The sequence below is a fragment of the Equus caballus genome, chromosome 1 (genome assembly GCF_041296265.1).
Source record: "Equus caballus isolate H_3958 breed thoroughbred chromosome 1, TB-T2T, whole genome shotgun sequence".
Classification (NCBI taxonomy): domain Eukaryota; kingdom Metazoa; phylum Chordata; class Mammalia; order Perissodactyla; family Equidae; genus Equus; species Equus caballus.
Window position 1 is genome coordinate 82,281,113 of NC_091684.1, and position 19,764 is coordinate 82,300,876.

The following is a 19,764-nucleotide window of genomic DNA, read 5'->3' on the forward strand; positions in this document are numbered from 1 at the left end:
TCCAGGCTAGTACTCAGATTACTCAAGCTCTCTCCGCTAGCCCCCTCTCCAGCATTCTATTCCACACAGTAGAGCTGCCTTGATCTCCCTGAACTCTGAAATTTTGTTTTTGTTAGTGCCATGGAGTCGATTCTGACTCCTGGTGACGCTGTGTACAGCAGAGTGGAACCCTGCTCAGTCTTTCTGAATCATCTTCTCACCTTCTGGTGCTATGTAAGACAATGCTCAACTGCTATTCATAGGGTTTTCATGACCAAATTTTTTGGGAAGAGAGTGGCCAGGTCTTTCTTCCTAGTCTGTCTAGTCTGGAAGCTCTGCTGAAGCCTGTCCACCATGGGTGACCCTGCTGGTATCTGAAACACCAGTGGCATAGCTTTCAGCATCACAGCAACACACAGCCACCATAGTGTGACAAGCAACAGATGGGTGATGTGATTCCCTAACCAGGAAATGAACCCAGGCCATGGCAGTGAGAGTACCGAATCTTAACCACTAGACCCCCAGGGCTGGCTGAATTCTGAAATATGTCTTCTTCATTGAGTAAAAGTATGTTTGGAGTTATCCCTACCTATGCCATGCATGGTCTGGGAATTTCCTCCTGACAGTAGCTGGAACAACGGTAGGGATGATAATATTTGCTTCCTTTATCTCAGGAAACATGGATGCACAACCTCTAATATCCAGAAGCTAAGAACAGATGTTTCATGTTTTTCCAGTTTTCTAGTTATTTCATGTATCTTGCCCAGTTTTCCAGTTGTTTACAGTGAGACAGCAAGTCCTGCAGATGTTCACGAATGGAAGTGAAAGTCCTTTAAATAATTTTTCACTTAAATGTTGCACAGTTTATTACTCCACTTAGCTGATTCTGAATTAGGTGAAAAATTTACAAACACACTGTCTGGATTCTTTATTGCGAGGTTAGTTTAGTAGCAGTGACCATACTTACGTATATATGCTAAGAGAGTAGCAAGAAAGATATGAGCACATCAGTTTACATTCCACAGATATTTGTTTAAAATGCATATTTTGTTCTTATGGCTGAAAAAGACACAAATATTAAGTATGGGAAACTTTAAATACATCATAATAATTATTAAGCTAAGAGTATATTTTACCTAGGATTATGATGGGTTCCAATAAGCAAACCAACACATGCAATATTTTTCTTATAAAGTATAATTCAGTAACTCTTCACATTTGTGTTTAATGCAGTACTTGTGATTATTCAACTTAATTGTGCTTTTTCAAAGTTAGATTCCTACCACACAATGAATAGGTCTATAACTGAATATTTTCAATAGCAATTTTAGTATCATATCAGAAACAAGAGTTTTCATATAATATTTCTACAGGAAGTTTTTTATTCTCAATTTCCAAATTGGTATATTTCCAGTAAACTAAAACCTCTGATATATGATCAAGAATAAATTATTTTGAAAGCTACAACTTATTCAAAATATTCATAAGATGTTCCAACTTATCAAATATCTGCTGTTCAGTGAGATGTCACTTTATTTCTGGGTAAAAGATTTCCCATATTTATTAAGTTTCTCCCCTTCACTATTTCTGATATAAACCGAGTAAGTCAATAAGAAAAGGCTTCTGGACTTTCAGGATACCGACGAGGATTTCTTCTCTGTGTAATTGCTTTGATTAGTGAACTCTCAATTCTGATAAAAGGTTTTCCCACATTTGTAGATTCACAGGATTTCTGCCTTGTATGTGTTTTCTGATGTGCTGTGAGAGATGACCTAGGGTAGAAGGTTTCCCCACATTTATTACATTTGTAGGGTTTCTCCCCTGTGTGAGTTCTCTGATGTACTGTAAGGGATGACTTGTGATAGAAAGTCTTACTGCATTCTTATATTTATGAAGTTTCTCCCCTCTGTGAGTTCTTTGATGTTTAGTGAGAGGTGATTTCTGATAAAATGTTTTCCTGCATTGAATACACTCAAATGGTTTCTCCTCTTTGTGTGATTTCTGATGTACAGTAAGGGATGACTTCTGGGAAAAACTTCTCCCACATTCATTACATTCATAAGGTTTCTCCCCTGTGTGTATTCTCTGATGTACTATGAGAGATGACTTCTGGAAGAAGGTTTTTCCACATTCACTACACTCATTGGTTTTCCCCCATTTGAGTTCTCTAATGAACACTAAGTTTTGACTTCACAGAGAAGGATTTCCCACATTCATTACATTCATAGGGTTTCTCCCCAGTATGAGTTCTCTGATGATAAATGAAGCTTGGCTTTTTGGAGAATGTTTTCCCACATTCATTGCATTCATAGGGTCTTATACCTGTGTGTATCCTTTGATGTACCATGAGGAATGAATTGTAGAGAAAAGTTTTTCCACATTCATTACATTCATAGGGTTTCTCCCTTTTGTGTGTTCTCTGATGTCCTGTGAGGCATGACCTATATCTAAAGGTTTTTCTACATTCAATGCATTCATAGGGTTTCTGCCCTGTGTGTATCCTCTGATGAACTGTGAGGCCTGACCTATTTGTGAAAGTTTCCCCACAATCAGTACATTCATAAGGTTTCTCCCCCTGTGTATCTTATTATGTACTTTGAGAGATGACTTGTGGCTGAGGGTTTTTCCACATTCACTACATTCATAGAGTTTTTCTCCTATGCATGTTTGCTGATGTTTAGGAAGAACTGACACAGGCCAAAAAGATTTCCCATACTGACTATTTTCAGAAGTTTTCTTTTCCGTGTGTGTTTGCCGATGTTGAGAGAGATTTGGTTTCTTGAATACTTTCCCTCCCTCATTAAACTCAAAGGTTGTTTGTCCTTTGTGAGTTCTCTCAGTGTTAGTGGAGAGTGGCTTGTTGCCAAAATTATTCCCACACTCATACTATTTCTTCCCTATGACAACTCTATGGTGTTTATTTACAGTTGACTTCTCACCAAGAGACCACTTCCCACAGTCATTAAATTCACAGTGATTCTTCTGTGTGAGAGTTTGATGGACAAGAAGGTTTGAATCATCATAAAAGCTTCTCGCATGTTCATTATATTCACAGGACTTCTCCCATGAGCATGCTCTCTTATGGGTAATGAAGTCTTCCTCCTCACGGAAGGCTTTCCCACATTCATTATATTCAAAATATTGCTTCTGAGTTTGAATATCCTGATGTTGAAATAGGTCCTCATTTTGACTGACAGCTTTCCCATTTCTATCATATTTAAAAGGTTTCTCTCTGGCATGAGAATGCTCATACTTTGTACAGAGGAGCAATTTCCTCTGTGCATTAAATTCATCAAGCTTCCTTACAAAGGAATTTCTATTACTTATAATTAATTCTGAAATCTAATTCAAATTCATTACACATGAGTCATATTTATTAGGTACTTTTCTCATTGGAATAGGGTTTGTGTCCACATTAAATATTTTTCCTAATACACTATTTCTCTCCTTAGTCAGTGTTTTATCATTGACAAAATCAACTTTCCACAAATGCTGGTCTTGGTTTTCCTGGTTCTTCTGCATGAGGTCATCAACTTCCCAGAATTCTAGAAATGAGAATAATTTATCAAGCCTTATAAATGTTAATATATTTCATCTGGGAATGTGACATAATGTAAAAATGTCCTAGCATAGCCCAGTCTTATGATCTAAAATAATCCTGAGGGCATACTTCTCCCACTCCCTTAGGATTGGACAAAACAAATAACTGCAGTAGTGGAAAAGAAAAGAGTAATCCGCCAATAAAAACATAGTAATTTGGCACTTTAGAAATGTGACCTTCAAAATCTGATGGAGAAAGTGAACTGAACACAAAATATAACAAACAAGGTACTATTTGAATGAATGCTTGAGGCATGAAGGAGGAAACACAACAAAGCAACGAATAGTACGTAGAGTCAAAAGAAAAATCAGTAGCTAACAGTTTAGAGGGGCAATATCAGAGATAAAATTAGGTTTAGAAGAGGCAAATAAATATCTTTGTCCTTATCTCCTACTGTAGAATCTTCACACTATACATGCTTCCAATCTCCCACCACTCTTTTCTGTTCCTTAAAAGAAAAGTGCATTACCAACATCAAATTAAAATTCTAAAGAGCAATAATTTTCTCTTCAAAAGAAAATTCCTATTGTGTGGACTGTAATTCTCATTCTAGCTCAGATTCACATGTAAATCCAACATCCAAAGAAAGCATGCGTTTAGGCCAAACAAGATGAGGTGCTCAGTTCTATTCTGCTGCTGTATCTTCATTTCCTTCTACTAGAGTTGTTCACTAATGAACCTTCCATAGCCATCAAATTATAAAGTTTTCCTATTTCTATATGCCAATATGCTTATCTCATAAACAGTCTTGCCCCTCACATGTCACTAATCCTTTACTTTGTCTAAATATGTATATATTCTAGCATTTCTGGTTTCTCTTACGTGAACTTTAAAGATTATAGCTTTCAACCTAGTCTTAGATCTTTATTATTCTTTATACAATCAGTCCTCATTATTCACGGATTCTGTAATTGAAAGTTTGCCTAACTTGCTAAAATTTATGTATGACCCCAAAGTCAATACTCACAGTGCCTTCATGATCATTCACAGACACGCAGCACACTGAAAAATCTGAGTCGCCTGACACGCATGTTCCCAGCTGAAGTCAAACAAGGCAATGCTCTGCCTTCTTGTTTCAGTTTTCATACTGTAAACAAGTTCCCTTTTTGCGGTATATTTAGTGCCACATTTTTCATAGTTTTGTGTTTTCTGTTGGAAATTTTACTCTTTAAAATGGGCCCCCTAGTGTAGGACTGAACTGCCAACTAGGCTGTGATATGTCTTACAGGGAAAATAGGTTTGTTATACATGCTTCATTCAGGCATGAGTTATAGTGCTGTCGGTGGTGAGCTCAATGTTAAGGAATCAACAATATATATTAAATAAGGTGTCCTTAAACAGAAACACACATAAAACAAGATTGTGTATTGATCACTTGATGAAAATATTGTGGGCAGAGGCTCACAGGAACCTAACCCTGTATTTCTCCTAGGAATAACAGTTCAGTATTCACCAGTTCAGTGTTTGTGTCAACTTTATGGAACACAACTACTGTGAATAACAAGAATCAACTGTGTCTTTTTATTATGAAGATCAATAAGGAAACAGAGAACTTGAACAATATTATAAACCAAGTAAATCTAATAGACATATACAGAACACTCCAACCAACAATAGTAGAACATATATTCTTTTCAAGTGCACATGGAACATCCTCCAGGATAAACCATGTTAGGCCATAAAACAATTCTCAAAAAGTTTAAAAAGATCGAATAACACAAAGTATCTTCCCCAACCACAATGGAATGAAGCTAGAAAACAAAGAAAGAATGAAAGCTGGGAAATTTACAAACATGTGGAAATTAAACAACACACTTATACAACCGACAGGTGAAAGAAGTCAAAAGGGAAATTTAAAAATACAGGCATACCTCAGAGATATTGCGGGTTTGGTTCTGGACTTCCACAATAAAGTTAATATCGCAATAAAGTGAGTCACAAATGTTTTGGTTTCCAAGTCCATATAAAAGTTTTGTTTACATTATAACGTGGCCTATTAAATGTACAATAGCATTATGTATAAGAAACAATGCACATACCTTAATTTAAAAATACTTTATTGATTAAAAATGCTAGCCATCATCTGAGCCTTCAAGCAAGTCATAATCCCTTTGCTGGTGGAGGGTCTTGTAAAAAATTCAGTATCTGTGAAGCATAACAAAGCGAAGCACAATAAAATGAGGTATGTCTGTACCTAAGACAAATGAAAATGAAAACACAACATACCAAAACTTATGGGAGGCAGCAAAAGCAGTAATCAACAGGGAAATTTATAGCTGTAAAGACCTTTATAGCTGTAAAATTTATAGCTGTAAAAATTTTAAAAAGATCTCAAATAAACAAACACCTTAAGCATTTAGAAAAGGAAGAGCAAACTAAACCCAAAGCAGGCAGAAGGAAGGAAATAACAAAAAAATAGAGCAGAGATAAATGAAATTGAGAATAAAAAACAATGGAAAGAATCAATGAAACCAAAGGTGGTTCTTTGAATAGATCAACAAAATTGACAAACCACTAGCTAGACTGACCAAGAAAAAAAGACCCAAATCTCTAAAATCAGAAACGAAAGTGGGGACATTATAAGTAAACACTATGAATAACTGTGTACCAACAAATTACATAACCTAAATAAAATTTTCAAAATTCCTAGAAAGAAACAAACTACTAAACTGACTCAAGAAGAAATAGAAAATAGGAAAAGACCCATTATAAGATATTGAATCAGGGGCCAGCCCAGTGGTGCAGCTGTTAAGTGTGCATGTTCCATTTCAGTGGCCCAGGGTTCACCAGTTTGGATCCTGGGTGCGAACATGGCACCACTTGGTAAGTCATGCTCTGGTAGGTGTCCCACATATAAAGTAGAGGAAGATGGGCATGGATGTTAGCTCAGGGCCAGTCTTCTTCAACAAAAAGAAGAGGATTGGCAGCAGTTAGCTGAGGGCTAATCTTCCTCAAAAACAAAAGATATTGAATCAGTAGGCAAAAAAATCCAACAAACGTTAGCCTAGTACCAGATAACTTCACTGGTAAATTAGGCCAAACAAATAAAGAAGAACTAACACATATCCTTCTCAAACTCTTCCAAAAAACCAAAAAGAATACTTCCTAACTCATTATAATAGGTTAGCAATACTCTGACATTAAAGTCACACAAAGACATCACAGGAAAACTACACACCAATACCCCCTATAAATATAGATGCAAAATCCTCAACAAAATACTAACAAACCCAATTCAACAGTAAGATTTATATATCATGACTAAGTCGGATTTCTCTAAGGAATTAAAAAGGTGCTTCAATGTTTACAAAAAGTCAATCAATGTAATATGTTGTATTAATAGAATAAGGGTGAAAAAACCCTACGATCATCTTAACTGATACAGAAAAAGTATTTGACAAAGTCCAATGTCCTTTCCTGATAAAAATAATCAACAAACTGGGAAAAGAAGGGAACTTCCTCAACATGGTAAAGAATATCTAGGAAAAATCCACAGTCAACATCATACTTAATGGCAAAAGACTGAAAGCTTTTCTCCTTATCTCGGGAACAAGACAAAACTGTCTGCTCTCACCACTTCTATTAGACATTGGACTGGAAGTTTTAGCCAGGGCAATTTCACAAGAAAAAAATAATAATAAAAGACATTCAGGGGGCCAGCCCCATGGCCGAGTGGTTAAATTCGCACACTCTGCTTTGGCAGCCCAGGGTTTCACTGGTTCGGATCCTGAGTGCAGACCTGGCACCACTCATCAAGCCATGCTGAGGCAGCATCCCACATGCCACAATTAGAAGGGCCCACAGCTAACAATAAACAACTATGTACCAGGAAGCTTTGAGGAGAAAAAGGAAAAATAAAATCTTCAAAAAAACAAAGGCATTCAGATAGGAAGGAAAAAGTAAAACTATCTCTATTTGCAGATGACATGATCTTATATATAGAAAATCCTAAAGAATCCAAAATAAACACTATTAGAGCTAATAAATTCAGCTAAGTTGCAGGATACACACAAGATTAACAAACAAAAATCAGTTGTCTTTCTATATACCAGCAACAAACAATCCAAAAGTTAAATTAAGAATTCCATTTACAATAGCATCAAACAAGTAAGATACTTAGGAGTAAATTTAACCAAGATGGTGTAAGACTTGTATACTAGAAACTACAAAACATTGTTGAAAGAAATTAAATATCTACATAAATGGAAAGATATCCTGTGTTCGTGGATTGGAAGACTTAATATTGTTAAAATTAAATTGTTAAAAATCCTTCAAAGTGATCTGCAGATTCAATGCCATCCTTATCAAAATGCCAAATGCCTTTTTTGCAGAAATGAACAAGCTGATCCTAAGATTCACATGGAATTGTAATGGACCCAGAAGAACTAAAATAGTATTGAAAAATAAGAGGCTGGTGTCAAGATGGCGGCATAGGCAGACTCTGAACTCACCTCCTCCCATGGACACAATAAATTTACAACTACTCTTGAAACAATTTCCCCTGAGAGATCTGAAAACTGGGTTAAAAAACAAAACCACAACAAGGGACAATGCTGACTGAGGTAGAAGAGGCAGAAATTCCTTTCTGGGGAGAAAAAAGCCACCTCCTAGCCACAATGCTTCATGGCCAACCAGGAGCAATCTTAAGGTATGAAGCTTTCCCTGGAGGAGAGAGGCATCTGAGTGGGGGAGTGTTACCACAACAAGCAGCTTTTGGACTCAGCACAACCAAGACAAGTGTCATAATATCCTGCTTTGCTGGCTATTAACAACAACAGGGAATACCCCAAGAAAAACTATCAGACATGGGGCGGGGGGGAGGAGAAGCCTCAATTAAAGGGCCCGTACACAAATTTACCCATTTTGGAAAGCAACCTAAAATCACCAGAAAGAAAGGTGCACAGTCCTTTGGTGAAAAGAAAGTCACCTGATAGGCTCTGGGTGCATCTCAGTGAGAGGTGAGACACACACCCCCAAGGCTGGGACCACCTCCCCAGGGACTGAAACATTGGCAGCAGCCATTGTTGTGACCTAGTACAGGTGCACTGACACAGACACTGCCAGATGCTATTGGAGTTCTTCCCCCGGCCTGTTAGTGCAGGGGTCTGCCCCACCCACTAGAGCATCAATCTAATCCAGCTCAGCCAGGGCAGGCAGCCTGCACTAGGGATTGGCCCCACCCAGCAGCAAGCTCTCGGGCAACTTGTGGGCCAGCATAGGCTGGGTGCCTGGAACCTCTGCAGCCAGAAGAGTGGGTCCACCTCTGTGGGGCAGGGCATGCACAAGGGGCAGGCCTGCATTGATGGGGTGTGTAGACCTCTGGGTAGTGGGGCTTGTCAGCTACAGCAGATTAGTGCTTCTCAAAGAGCCACATAGGAGATTGGCCTCACCTTCCAAAGCCTGAAACAATTGTGTGCTCCCATGCCTGGGACCAGTCCCACTGAGCTGCAATCCTGAGAGAGCTGACAAGAGCCTTGCAGGCAGGAGGCCTATAGCAATTTAAGCCCCTGAGCCTAGCAACCAGTCATGCTGGGGGCCTAGTCACTTAATAGAAAAAGTGGAACAGGAATGTGTTATTAGACCTTGCAGTCAACTGTGCTGGGGTTCCCCATGCCCAATAAAACAGCTGAAGAGACCATAGCAGCCACACAAACCTGAGCATTACAATCAGCCGGCCAGGGGGACAGGCTAGCCTCCCCAGGCACCTGCAGCAAGAACCTTGCCATAACAGATGGACACATGTAGCTCACACAGGGGACACTCCTTGGACATTTGGAACTGGTGACAAGAGGGAAGCCACTGTTGGGCCTCATAAGGCATCTCTTACATAAGGCCACCTCTCCAAGATCAGATGTAGCTGATCTTCCTAACATAGAGATATAAGCACAGAAAAAGAGGCAAGGTGAGGAGACAAAGGAATACATTCCAAGTAAGGGAACAGGACAAAACCACAGAAAAAAAAACTAAACGAAACTGAGATAAACAATCTACTTGATAAAGAGTGCAAACTAATGGTCATAAGGATGCTCACTGATCTTGGGAGAAAAATGGATGAACTCAGTGAGAACTTCAACAAAAAATTGGAAAATATAAAAAAGAACCAATCATAAATGAAGAATACAATACTGGAAATGAAAAATTTACTAGAGGGACTCAATAGCAGAGTGGATGATACAGAAGAATGGGTCAGTGAGCTGGACAAAAGATTAGAGGAAATCACCCCAGCTGAACAGACAAAGGAAAAATAATTAAAAAGAAGGAGGAGAGTCTAAGGGACTTCTGGGACAACATCAAATGCACTAACATCCATATTATAGGCGTTCCAGAAGGAGAAGAGAGAGACAAAGGGGCAGAGAATCTATTTGAAGAAATAACAGCTGAAAACTTTCCTAACCTAAGGAAGGAAACAGACATCCAGGTACTGGAAACACAGAGAGCAACAAATAAGATCAACCCAAAGAGGCCCACACCAAGACACAATATAATTCAAATGTCAAGAATTAAAGATAAGAGAGAATCCTAAAAGCTGCAAGAGGAAGGCAACAAGTTACATACAAAGGAAACCCCATAAGGCTATCAGCTGACTTCTCAGCAGAAATTTCACTGGGTAGAAGGGAGTGGCATGATATATTTAAAGTGCTGAAAGGAAAAAGCCTACAACCAAGAATAATCTAACCAACAAGGTTATCATTCAGAATGGAAGTAGAAAGAGTTTCCCAGACAAGCAAAAGTTAAAGGAGTTTGTCACCAAGAAACCAGCCTTACAAGAAAGGGTAAAGGGACTTATTTAAGTGGGAAAGAGACGACCACAAATAGGAATAAGAAAATTCTCCAAAAAATAAATAAATAAAATAAAATCACTGCAAAAGGCAAATATAGAGTAAAGGTAGCAGATCAACCACTTACAAAGCTAATATGAAGGTCAAAAGACAAAAGTACTAAAACGATCTATTGCCATGATAAGAGGGTGATGGATACACATGCACAAAAAAAGAGATTAGATATGATATCAAAAACATAAAATGTTGGAGGAGACGAGTGAAAGAGTAAAGCTTTTAGAAAAAGGTCAAACTGAAGAGACCAGAGACCATCAACTTAATATAGATTCCTATATACTTGGGTTGTTATATATGAACCTCATGGTAATCACAAACCAGAAACCTATAATAAATACAGAAAGAATTAAGCAAAGGAACTCAAACATAATACTAAAGAAAGCCATCAAACCACAAGGGGAGTCAGCAAGAGAAGAAAGGAACAGAGAAGAACTACTAAAACACCCAGAAAAAAAGTAACAAAATGGCAATAAGTACATTCTTATCAATAGCCACTTTAAATGTCAATGGACTATATGCTCAAATCAAAAGGGATAGGTTAGCCAATTGGATAAAAAAGTAAAACCCAAACATATGCTGCATACAAGAAACACACTTCAGACCTAAAGACACTCAAAAACTGAAAGTGAAAGGATGGAAAAAGATATTCCATGCAAACGGCAAAGAAGAGAAAGGTGGGATAGCAATACTTAGATGAAATAGACTTTAAAACAAAAACTGTAACAAGAGACAAAGAATGGCACTAGATAATGATAAACACAACAATCCAACAAGAGCATATAATGCTTGTAAATATCTATGAACCCAACAGAAGATCACCTAAATATATAAAGCAATTATTAACAGATGTAAAAGGAGAAATAGACAGTAACACAATAACAGTAGGGTACTTTAACACTCCACTTACACCAATGGATAGATCGTCCAAAGAGAAGATCAATAAGGAAACAATGGCCTTAAATGATACATTAGACCAGATGTACCAGATGGACTCAGTAGATACAGACAGAATATTCCATCCAAAACCACAGAATACATAATCTTTTCAAAAGCACATGGAATGTTCTCCAGGATAGATCACATATTAGGCCACAAAACAAGTCTCAATAAATTTAAGAAGACTGAAATAATACCAAGCATCTTTTCTGACCACTAAGATATGAAACTAGAAATCAACTACAGGAAGAAAATTGGAAAAGCAACAAATACATGGAGATTAAACAAAATGCTACTGAACAACGATTAGGTCAATGAAGAAATCAAACAAGAAATCAAAAAGTACCTGGAGAAAAATGAAAATGAAAATATAACATGCCAAAATGTATGGGATACAGCAAAAGCAGTTCTAAGAGGGAAGTCTATAGCAATTCAGGCCTACCTCAACAAACAAAAAAATCTCAAATCAACAATCTAACAGTGCAACTAAAGGAAGCAGAAAAAGAAGAATAAACAAAGCCCAAAGTCAGTAGAAGGAAGGAAATAATAAAAATCAGAGCAGAAATAAATGAAATAGAGGCTGACAAAACAATAGAAAAAAATCAATGAAACAAAGAGCTGGTTCTTTGAAAAGATAAACGAAATAGACAAACCTTTAGCTAGACTCACCATGAAAAAAAGAGACGAGGCTCAAATAAATAAAATTGTAAATGAAAGAGGAGAAATTACAATGGACACCTCATAAATACAAAAGATTATAAGAGAATACTATAAAAAGTTACACACCAACAAATTGGATAATCTAGAAGAAATGGATAAATTCTTAGAATCATACAACCTTCCAAAACTGAATCAAGAAGAAATAGAGAATTTTAATAGACCAATCATCAGTAAGGAGATCAAAACAGTAATCAAAAACCTCCCCAAAAATAAAAGTCCAAGGCCAGAAAGCATCCCTGATGAATTTTACCAAACATTCAAAGACAATACTGTCTATCCTTCTCAACTCTCCCAAAAAATTGAAGAGGAGGGGAAGCTTCCTAACACATTCTATGAGCCCAATATCACCCTGATACAAAAACCAGACAGGACAACACAAAAAAGGAAAATTGCAGGCCAATATCAGTGACGAACATTGATGCAAAAATCCTCAACAAAATACTAGCAAATCATGGGGCCAGCCTGGTGGTGTAGCAGTTAAGTTCATGCACTCCACTTCAGCGGCCCGGTGTTGACCAGTTCGGATCCTGGGCGCAGACCTACGCACCACTTTACAAGCCATGCTGTAGCAGGCATCCCACATATAAAGTAGAGGAAGATGGGCAAGGATATTAGCTCAGGGCCAATCCTCCTCAGCAAAAAAGAGGAGAATTGGTGGTGGATGTTAGCCCAAGGCTAATCTTCCTCAAATAAAAGAAACTAGCAAATCGAATACAACAATACATTAAAAAGATCATACAACATGATCAAGTGGGATTTATTCCAGGGATGCAGGCATGGTTCAACATCCACAAATCAATTAACACGATGCACAACATTAACAAAATGAAGAATAAAAATCACATGATCATCTCAATAGATGCAGAGAAAGCATTTGACAAGATACAGCATCCATTTATGATAAAACTCTGAAAAAAATTGGTATAGAAGGAAAATACCTCAACATAATAAAGGCGATTTATGACAAACCCACAGCTAATATCATTCTCAATGGAGAAAACTGAAAGCTATCCCACTAAGAACAGGAACAAGACCAGGATGCCCACTTTCACCACTCTTATTTGACATAGTACTGGAAGTCTTAGCCAGAGCAATCAGTCAAGAAAAAGAAATAAAAGGGTTCCAAATTGGAAAGGAAGAAGTGAAACTGTCACTATTTTCAGATGACATGATTTTATACACAGAAAACCCTAAAGAATCCACTGAAAAACTCTTATAAAAAATAAATGAATATGGTAATGTTGAGGGATACAAATTCAACATACAAAAATCAGTTGTGTTTGCATACACTTAACAATGAAATAACAGAAAGAGAAACTAAGAATACAATCCCATTTACAATTACAACAAAAAGAATAAAATACCTAGGAATAAACTTAACCAAAGAGGTGAAAGCGCTGTACAATGAAAACTATAAAACACTGTAGAAAGAAATTGAAGACGCAAAGAAATGGAAAGATACTCTGTGCTCTTGAATTGGAAGACTTAACATAGTTAAAGCATCCATACGTCCTAAAGAAATCTACAGATTCAATGCAATCCTTATCAAAGTTCCAAGGACATTTTTCACAGAAATAGAACAAAGAATTCTAAAATTTATATGGAATAACAAAAGACCCCAAATAGCCAAAGGAATCCTGAGAAAAAGTAACAAAGCTGGAGGTATCACACATCCTGATTTCAAAATATACCACAAAGCTATAGTAATGAAAACAGCAAGGTACTGGCAGAAAAACAAGACACACAGATCCATGGAACAGAATCGAGAGTCCAGAAATAAACCCACACATCTATGGACAGCTAATTTTCAACAAGGGAGCCAAGAACATAAAATGGAGAAAGGGAAGTCTCTTCAATAAATGGTGTTGGGAAAACTGGACAGCCAGGTGCCAAAGAATGAAAGTAGATCATTATCTTACACCATACACAAAAATTAACTCAAAATGGATTAAAATCTTGAATGTAAGACCTGAAACCATGAAATTTCTAGAAGGAAACACAGGCAGTACGCTCTTCAACATTGCTCTTAGCAGCATATTTTCAAGTACCTTGTCTGACTGGGTAAGGGAAACAATAGAAAAAATAAACAAATAGGACTACATCAAACTAAAAAACTTCTGCACAGTAAAGGAAACCATCAACAAAATGAAAAGACAACATAACAATTGGGAGAAGATATTTGCAAACCATATATCTGATACAGGGTTAATATCCAAAATATATAAAGAACTCATATATTTCAACAACAAAAATACTAACAATCCAATTTAAAAAATAGGCAAAAGATCTCAACAGATGTTTCTCCAAAGAAGATATACAGAGACACATGAAAAGATGTTCAGCACCACTAACTATCGAGGAAATGCAAATCAAAACTACAATGAGATATCACCTCATGCCAGTAAGAATGGCTATAATTAACAAGACAGGAAATAAGTGTTGGAGAGGATGTGGAGAGAAGGCAACTCTCATACACTGCTAGTGGGAGTGCAAACTGGTACAGCCACTATGGAAAACAGTATGGAGATTCCTCAAAAAATTAATAATAGAACTACCATATGATCCAGCTATTCCACTGCTGGGTATTTACACAAAGAACATGAAAATATGAATGCATAAAGACATATGGACTCCTATGTTCACTGCAGTATTATTCACAATAGCCAAGACTTGGAAGCAACCTAGGTGCCCATCAAGGTACAAATGGATAAAGAAGATGTGGTATATATACACAGAGGAATACTATTCAACCATAAAAAAAGATGAAATCTGGCCGTTTGTGACAACATGAATGGATCGTGAGTGTTTTATGCTAAGCAAATTAAGTCAGAGGGAGAAAATCAAATAATGTACAATCTCACTCATAAATAAAAAATAAAAATAACAACAAACAAACACATAGACACAGACATTGGATTGGTGGCTACCAGAGAGGAAGTGGGGAGGGAGGAGGGCAAAAGAGGTGATTAGGCACATGCATATGGTGATGGATGGTAATTAGTCCTTGGGTGGTGAACATGATGTAATCTACACAGAAATTGAAATATAATGATGTACACCTGAAAATTTATATAGTTGTAAGCCAATGTTACTGCAATAAAAAAACAAATAAATAAAAAATAAGAACAAAGTTGGAGTACTCATACTTCTCAATTGCAAAACTTACTATAAAGCTACATTAATTAAAACAGCATTGTACTGGTATAAGGATAGATATATAGATCAATGGAATAGAGCATTACAATAAATTTTAACATCTAGGAGACAAGAAATAAGCCCACACATCCATGGTCAATCAATCTTCAAAAATGGTGCCAAGATCATTCAATGGGGAAAGAACAATCTCTTCAACAAATGGTAGTGGGATAACTGGATATCCACACACAAAAGAATGAAGCTAGATCTCTCCCTTATATCAAATACAAAAATTAACTCAAAATGGATCAAAGATCTAGATATAAAAGTTAAAATTATAAAACTCTTAGAAGAAAACATACGTGTAAATCTTTAAGACCTTGGACTTAGCAATGGATTCTTAAATTTACACCAAAAGCAAAAGCAACAAGAGAAAACAGCTAAGTTGGATTTCATAAAAATTAAAAGCTTTTATGCATCAAAAGACACTATCTGAAAAGTGAAAACATAATGCAAAAAATGGGAACAATATTTACAAATAATATATCTGATAGTCTAGGATTCAGAATATACAAAGAGAACTTACAACTCAATAACAAAAAGACAAATAACCCAATTGAAAAATAGGCAAAGGACTTGATTAGACACTTCTCCAAACAAGATATACTAATGCCAATAAGCACATAAAAGATACTAAACATCATTAGTCATTAAGGAAATGCACACCAAAACCATAATGTGATATAACTTCACACCCACTAGAATGGCTATGCAGTTGGCTCTTTTTATCCACAGGTTTTGCCATCCATGTATTCAACCAAGTGCAGATTGGTGCAATTCATGGTTGGCTGAATCCACAGATGCGAAACCTGCGGACACAGAGTCCAACTGTATTCATTGCACTACCTATTTTATATAAGGAACTTGAGCATCCGCAGATATTGGTATCCATGGTGGTTCCTGGAACCAATCCTCCAGATATACCATGAGACAACTGTAATGAAAAAACAGAAAATTACAAGTGCTGCGAGGATGTGTCGAAAGTGGAACCCTCATACATTAGAAGAAGGAATGTAAAATGGTGTAGCCACTACAGAAAACAGTTTGGTACTTGTTCCTCTAACAAGTAAACATAAAATTTCCATATTACCCAGTAAGTCCACTCCTAAATATATATGTAAGAGAACGGAAGACAGGTGTTCAACCAAAAACTTGTACATTGATATTCATAGCAGCAGCATTATTGATAACAGCCAAAAAGTGGAAACAACCCAAATGTCTATTAACTTTTGAATGGATAAACAAAATGTGGTATATTCATACAATTGAATGTTATTAAGCCATAAAAAGGAAGTACTGATAGAAGCTACAGCATGAATAAAACTTGAAAACATTACTCTAAGTGAAAGAAACCAGACATAAAAGGACCACATATTGTATGATTCTCTGTATGTGAAATGTCCAGCACAAGCAAACCCATAGAGAGAACAAGGATTACTTAATGAGTATGGGGTTTCTTTTGGGGTGATGAAAATATTCCAGAGATACATAGTAGTGATGATTAAACAACACTTTGAACGTACTAGAAGTCATTCAATGATACACTTTAAAATGGTTAAAACTGTAAAAATTTTATGTTATATGAATTTTGCTTCAATAAAAAAAAATTTAGTCTTAATTGCAGATGCATTACAATAAATTTTAACATCTAGGAGACCTAGTTCCCCTTCCTGTTTCTTTTTCTTATTCTTGTTATTCCATACCTAATTTTAGAATTATGAGATTAAGTGCTAAAAACAACAACCAACCAAGTCAAATCTCAAAAAAATAAACTAAAATGGTGGGGACTTGGATTGGAATGCATTGAATCTACAGGTAACTTTAAGGAGGGCTTGACAACTTGCTATTATTGAATGTTCCCTATCTCCATATTTAGATTTCCTTTAACGTCTTTCAATACATTTTTCTTATCTTCCGCATTAAAGGTCTTGCTATTGTAAATGGTTTAAATTCTTTCAATTATATTTTCTAAAGATTATTACCACTCAGAAACGTAATAGATTGTATACAATGATCTTATATTCATCCACCTTGCTATATACTCGCATTATTTTTAATCATTTGTCAGCAGAATCCTTTTTTCAATAGGACAACCATAGCATCTGTAAATACGTTTGGTTTTCCAATGTTTGTAACTTTTATTAATTTCACGTTTTGTCTGATTATTATGGTTAGGGTCCTTAGAACAATATTAAATACAATGATGAGAGTGGAAATCTGATTTTCCTCCAGTTTGAAGGGGAATGATACCCGACACAGGCTCCTGTCCGTTCCCTTTGAAGCCTGAAGAAGTTTCCTTCTATCATATCAAAAATGGGTGTTGATTTTTATCAGTTATATTCTTCATCTATTAAGACGACATGGATTTACTTTTTATTAATGATACTTTGTTTAGGATTCCTAATTTTGGAATTATCCATTCTTGCTTTTATCTTGTAAGATTTTTGTGTTGATGTTATACCAGTTTCATAGTAAATTCTTGGGAGTGCTTCTTCTCTTATTCTAATCTCTGAAAGTAATTGTAGGATATTAAAATGATCTGATTCTTTAAAATTGCTTAGAACCTGCCTAAAAAACAATCTTGTAATTTGTATTCTTTCTGGAAAGATTTTAAGAACTGACTCAATTCCTATAATGGTTTTGAAATTATTAGGGCTTCGTATTGCTTTTTTTCTGTTTTGGCAAATTCTAGTTTTCTAGGAATTTTTCCACTCTAAATTTTTCAAATTTATCAGCATGAAGTTGTTCATAATAGTCTCATATAAACTTTTAAATATCTACTGACACTGTAGTTATGTTGTGTGTGTTGTGTAGTTGTGTAGGAGAGTAAAACATTTGCTAAAATAATACACCATATTTTACTTTCCTCCAAAATAAAAACACAGACTCCGTAACAACAGGATCATAATATTGTCCACAGGTCTATTTCCAGCTGATAGACATAACTAGATATAAATTAATAAATAATTTAATGTTTAATGAATGGATAAATGGTACACAACTAAAATGATACACAATTAAAAGAATATGGAGGGAATAAATTTTAAAAAGATCTAAAATTAGATAGGCAAGAATTGGATTTTTGTAAGCACTAAAAATGGTAAATCTGCTTAAAAAATTCAAGCAAAAAACCAAAAACATTCAGCTATGAGATCATTACCTGCAAGTGTGTATACTCTCAGCCAACTTAAGAAGTGGTGTCTCTAAAAAACAAATTCCTAAAAGAAAATCTCAAAAGGGCCAACCCCTGACGTGACTGGATTCCAACGTCTCTTGCCTTGCGGCTGTTTAGGTACTCACTTCACTCACCAGGGGGACTTTGGCTTGAGGACTCATCCTCTAATACCCATGGCTCCTCTCCTTGCTCCAACTTGAAGACCACCTCTGGCTTGGTAATGCAATATCCTGTAAACAGGAAATGACACAGGACATGGGCCAGGCTCATGGGTTTCAGGGCCTCTAAAGGAGAAAGGTAGGAAGCTGTACAACAGGGGCTGGCCCTGTGGCCGAGTGGTTAAGTTCACGTGATCCGCTTTGGTGGCCCGGGGTTTCACCAGTTGGGATCCTGGGCGCAGACCCAGCACGGCTCATCAAGCCATGCTGAGATAGCATCCCACAAAGCAGAATCAGAAGGACTACAACTAGAATATACAACTGTGTACTGGGGAGCTTTGGAAAGAGGAAGGAAAAACAAGAAGATTGACAACAGATGTTAGCTCGGGTGCCAATCTTAAAAAAAAAAAAAAAAAACTGTAAACAAAAGCACCATTTAAACTTTTCACTGGGAAGAGGGAGAAAATTGTTTTCTCTAGCAACCAAAAGGGATCAATCACCTTATACCTAGAGCCCAGGGGTCACCTTTGAACCCTACATTTCAACTCTAAAAATCATTAAACTCTAAAAAGGATCATGTAATCAGCAATTTAAAAAAAATGCTATTTGGAATTATATAAAACACAAACCCTACCCACCGAGACGAGGTGGCTGTAGTTCTCCATCACGTCCCTGTACAAGGTCCTCTGAGCAGGGTCCAGGTGCTGCCACTCCTCCTGGGTGAAGGCCACAGTCACATCCTTGAATGACACAGACCCCTGTAATAGCACATTTGTGTTCAATTTACAGTCCAGAACTAGACAACATGCAGTATGTTTGGGATCTAACACCTTGTCGTGTTCACTGTTGATAGATGAAGAGAAAATATCACACAGCACATCTACTCTATACTTTATTTGGCATTACATGTTGTGGGAAAACAAAAAATCACAGAAGTACCCTAACCACATATTAATTTCTTGATTCATGAAAAAACAAACTGAGGTTCCCCACTGTGCCTGGAACTGTCTCACATTCTGGGGATATAAAAGTGAATTTTTAAAAATCCTGCTTTCAGGGAGCTCATCATGATTCAGGGACATATTCAAAAAATGTATACCTGCAATAAAGTGTTACAGAACAAATGCTAGAATTATCTAGAAGATAGTGGTTGCACAGGAAGAG

The 19,764-nt window shown here is 36.6% G+C and overlaps 2 protein-coding genes and 1 pseudogene across 3 annotated transcripts in view; all 3 read right to left on the reverse strand.

The window, feature by feature from the left end:
- Positions 1–1,480: 1,480 nt before the first annotated feature.
- Positions 1,481–2,865, reverse strand: LOC100055185 (zinc finger protein 33B-like; annotated as a pseudogene).
- On the reverse strand, positions 2,768–19,265 carry ZNF487 (zinc finger protein 487). Its single transcript, XM_070239245.1, is given in 3 exon segments — positions 2,768–3,524; positions 18,577–18,672; positions 19,235–19,265. Coding segments are annotated over 3 exon segments (786 nt in total). The 3' UTR covers positions 2,768–2,865.
- The window catches only part of LOC102150917 (zinc finger protein 248), a 91,748-nt gene continuing 77,062 nt past the window's right edge, over positions 5,079–19,764 (reverse strand). The window contains exons 7-10 of one of the 2 annotated variants that reach the window (XR_011423652.1): positions 19,239–19,358; positions 18,577–18,672; positions 16,114–16,201; positions 5,079–5,725 (exon numbers count right to left, since the gene is read on the reverse strand). The gene's annotated coding sequence lies outside the window, so the exon portion shown is untranslated. The remainder of the gene's footprint in view (positions 5,726–16,113; positions 16,202–18,576; positions 18,673–19,238; positions 19,359–19,764) is intronic. The other variant, XR_011423651.1, reaches the window with a different exon arrangement.